A 4,226-nucleotide genomic window follows, 5' to 3' on the forward strand; every position below is an offset into this window, starting at 1 on the left:
TTTGGTGGGTCCGGGCTGGGGATTCGAACCCACCACCTTAGGTGTACGTGGCTGGCGCCTTAGCCGGTTGAGCTATAGGCGCCGAGCCAGGCTCTAAAGGTGAGGCTCTGAGGAGGGACCCAGGAGTAAAAGCACAGAGCAGCCTATTTCAGAGATGCCCTCTGAAAAACTAATGTGTGAGGCAGGTGAGCAAATTAAATGAGGTAATGGGCCCCCCCCCCCCCCCGGTGGTGTGGCAGAGCTACTGCTGCCACCACCATCCACCCTTCTCACAACCTAGGCAGTGCTGAGCGTGCCCTGCTCATGTCTCTGTTTTCCCACAGGCCCTTCGGACAGGCACTTCGGCCCCTCCTGGACTCCATTCAGATCCAGCCACCAGGAGGGAGCACCGTGGGCAGACCCAATGGCCAGAGCTAACAGGACTGCATGGGACCGCCCTGCCTCACCAGGGCTTTTCCTTTTTAAACAAAACAAACCCTACCAGATTTCTATTTTATAATTTTACATCAGAGCTAACAACCAGGGGACGGCTTTTTAAATTTCCCAGGGAAGGAGATCATCAGGCTGCATGTAGGACAATTGCTGCTAAGAAACAGAACAAAATCCCACCCCTTCTAATAGTATTATACTAATTTATTAAGGCTGTCTTGTCTGTGAGTTCACTTTTGACGCTGTTTCCTAAGCGTCTTCCACACTGGAGAAAGGGAGGGGGTTTGTTTAAGCAGAAAATAAGAGGCACAGTTTGGGGGAACCCAGAACCTCTATACAGAGAATACCCACACTCTCCCCAAATTGCCACCCCCTGTGGGACCCAGGTGAGTTTTATAACACTCATGACTCTCTAGTGTTAAAGGAACCAAAGGCTTTGGTGTACATGGGACCAGTTTCAGAATGACTAAGCTAACCTCAGTGAACTCTTCAGCCACAGCCACCCTCACCTTCCCTCCCCTGCCCCAGGCAAGGCCAGGGCTGGAGCAGCCAGAGCTTCAGGAGTGTGACAGCAAGTATCCGGCCAGAGAAAACAGGATAAAGCCATTCCTTCTTCCACCTACATGGATTGCCAATCCTTTGGGAAACCTGCCTTGCTGCCCATGAAGCTGTCTTCCTCAGCACAGCTGATGTGTTCTAAGTGATGAGGCCTGGGCTGGAGTAGCAGAGACCAGGCCTCCTGTCTGCAAGTAATGATGTAGGTCACTTGTAGTCTCTGTAACCACCATCCAGGCCAATCTGTGGTATTCAGTTAGGGACCAAGGGACATGATTCCCTGCTATAGGAAAATATTCCTGATATAGAAAGAATGATGGAGAATCAAAGTGACTAGAAAATTTAGAATTGCTTCTGATAAGGACTCTTTTGTTATCCTAAATGTGTTTAGAAGGTACACATTATTTTTGTTGTCATTCTGACTTTAAGAAAGCCTGAGGCATGGGTGGGCATTTTGTAATGACTTGCTGCTAGGAGTTAATGGGCAGGGAACAGTCTGGAAGTCTCTGATCTGGAGAGGCTTTCAGATCCCCTTTCTTCTTATGAGTATCCCGTTAGTTTGTGGGGAATTGGAGAAAGGCCTGAGTGCCAGCTCTGGCATCTATGGGTCCTCATGCCGTAGCTCCTGCCACTGCTCAGACTTGAATTATGTTGTTGGGGGTCTGGCCTGCAGCAGGGGGCTTTCTTCTCTAAAAAGCTGCTGCTCATTTCTGGCCCCTTCCTCTGCTATCTTTGCCAGTAGCCATAGCAGTGGCATCATTAGGGTCTCAGCTAGAGAAAACGATGTCCTTCTGCCTTTGTGTTTGCTTGAGACCTGACTAGGGGCATGTCCAGCTGGGATGTCAAGTGACATTTTAGAACATTAAGGCTGGAGCCCAAACAAGTGAACGGTTTAATTCTTCTCAAGACCCACTGATTTGTCAGTGTGCATGGAAGTAACAAAGCAGAAACTACCAGGAACTATTGAGTATTGGTGATATGCTGACAGAACTGGACCCAAGGAGAATGGATTTCAGAGGCTGAGTTTCTTTTAAGAGGGGTAGCAGGTTGGTCTAGGCCAGCATTCTGCTTCTCGCTGGTGTTCTTCTCCAGCTGCCTGGCCCAGCCCTCCCTCTCTTCCTGGCCCCTGCTGCAGACCTCTCTGCCTGGCACTCTCATCCCCATCCTTTTATTCTGTCTCCTCTCCCAGATCCACACTCAGCTGGTTTTCCTCCTCCCAGAGTCCTCAGGGCTATGCTAAAAAGTTGTCCTAAGCAGCTCCCCTGAGAGAATTTGAGTCACTTGGTTCCTGGATCAGCCCCCTTAATGTCCAGCAGCCATTTGTGCCAATGCCTATGCCCTACAGTTTGTGGGGACAGATGGAGGGATCAGCCAGCAGCCTTCCCAGAGCTCTGCAGGAAGGCAAGCTCTCCCTCCCTCATGCAAGCCCCACTATCACTAACTGTGGAAGCCCAGGCTCAGGCTAGGACCGCCCCCCCCCAGCCCCATCCTCACATTTCTCTGTCTGTCCCAGAACCTCAGGAGCATGCCCATTGTGACCAGCTAACTCCGCCTGGATGTGTTCAGGCAAGCAGGATGGGAAGTGAGTCGTGTTCTTGTATCGTACAGTGGACACCTCCATAGAGGTCCATTGGTTTAAAGGGACAGAGAAGGAGGAAGGATGAAACCATCACCCCCTTCCAGAATTAAATCTTGTACTTTTGAGATTCCTTTATATCCATGAGTCAAACTAATAACTGTCTAGTACGGAGGTGTTTGCTGGTTTTCTTTGATGTTTTTTCTAATGCAATAAACTCATTGCTGCCTGCTCTATTTGTACAGTGCCTGAATCCAGGTCTGGGTATGCATTCAGCATGAAGTGACCCCAGGCTCCTCAATCTGTCCCCCTCATAGCTTAACTCTGCTCAGAGCCTTTGCTTGGTTGTAAGCCCTGTGCCTAAGAAGTGACAATAGCAGCAAAGAAGGTCTTAACTCTCACCACTGATTTGCAAACTTGGGGGAAAAGCCCAGACAGAATATCACCTGCCCAAAGCCACACTGTGGCTAGGGTAAGGTAAGACTCAAAGCCTTGTCTGGTGGCTTCTGATTCTGGGGTCTTCCCTCAGAGGCCGTTGGCCCTCGTGGGATATCTGACCTCAATAGAAAGTGCTCACTTCTAGTTCAACTTGGCTATAGCCTGGGTCTGTGGCCACAAGTGTTGGGTTGGTGGACCGCTCTCTGAGTGCCCCCTCGTATTGCCAGATGTGCCAGCCTAGCTGAGGGTATCTGAATATCCAGTCTAACAACTTCGAGTGAGCCCCTTCAGTGGACCTGACCTGTGCCCACAATGTGCCTCCCTCTCAAAGAACGTGAAATATGGGTATTTGTCCAATTTTACAGAGGAGAAACAGTTACAGAACAAGTGGGTGATCCAGCTAGCTAGTGGCTGAGCCCAAGCTTGAAGCCACCACATGACTGAGACCTCATCCACACGTCACTGCATTTTTCCAGTGTGCTAGTTTAAGAATAAAACAGGTTCTGGCTCTCCTGAGGACACAGAGTGCAGGTGCCTTTGGCTGACATACTTGCTTCCTGAGGGCTGACACGTTCAAAGGCAGGAGTCCTTAAGAGTGCTCACTCTAAGATTACACAACCTGGTGAAAGTCTCCCAATTCCGCCACTTAGGGACCCATCCATTTCATCCTGTGTCCTTACCTGTAAAATGGAAGAAATGGGTGGCAATGAGGAGGAAATAAAGGCACTTTGCCTGGTGCCTGGCACAGGTAGACTGCTCCATGGATGATCCATTCAAGAGCCATTGACTGGGGACTCTTGGAAGCCACTACCTTGCAGAGGCCCAGGCCAATCCTCCCTGTTGTGAACAGTGCTCCTGTTGGGGGCAATGGCAGAAAATAAGTGTTCTAGGCTTAGACTTTGACTAGTCAGTGTAGGGGGAGTTCCTTCGAGTCTACCAAGGTTTCTCTGGGAGCCCACCATGGGGGAAGCTGTGATGGGCATTGTGCTAAGATTGCAGGGGTGGCTCGGCGCCTGTGGCGCAAGCGGCTAAGGCGCCAGCCACGTACACCTAAGATGGTGGGTTTGAATCCCCAGCCTGGGCCCGCCAAACAACAATGATGGCTGCAACCAAAAAATGGCCAGGCGTTGTGGCAGGCGCCTGTAGTCCCAACTACTTGGGAGGCTGAGGCAGGAGACTCACTTGAGCCCAGGAGTTGGAGGTTGCTATGAGCTGTGATGCCATGGCA

The 4,226-nt window shown here is 50.6% G+C and overlaps 1 protein-coding gene across 1 annotated transcript in view; it reads left to right on the plus strand.

The window, feature by feature from the left end:
* Window positions 1-2,796, plus strand: part of DESI1 (desumoylating isopeptidase 1) — a 33,412-nt gene extending 30,616 nt beyond the window's left edge. Inside the window, exon 6 of the mRNA XM_003783158.3 lies at window positions 324-2,796. Coding sequence (XP_003783206.1) covers window positions 324-417 — 94 coding nt within the window. The 3' untranslated portion in view covers window positions 418-2,796. The remainder of the gene's footprint in view (window positions 1-323) is intronic.
* The last annotated feature ends 1,430 nt before the right edge of the window (window positions 2,797-4,226 follow it).

The sequence above is a fragment of the Otolemur garnettii genome, unplaced genomic scaffold (assembly GCF_000181295.1).
Source record: "Otolemur garnettii isolate 467f Iridium unplaced genomic scaffold, OtoGar3 scaffold00007, whole genome shotgun sequence".
Lineage (NCBI taxonomy): Eukaryota > Metazoa > Chordata > Mammalia > Primates > Galagidae > Otolemur > Otolemur garnettii.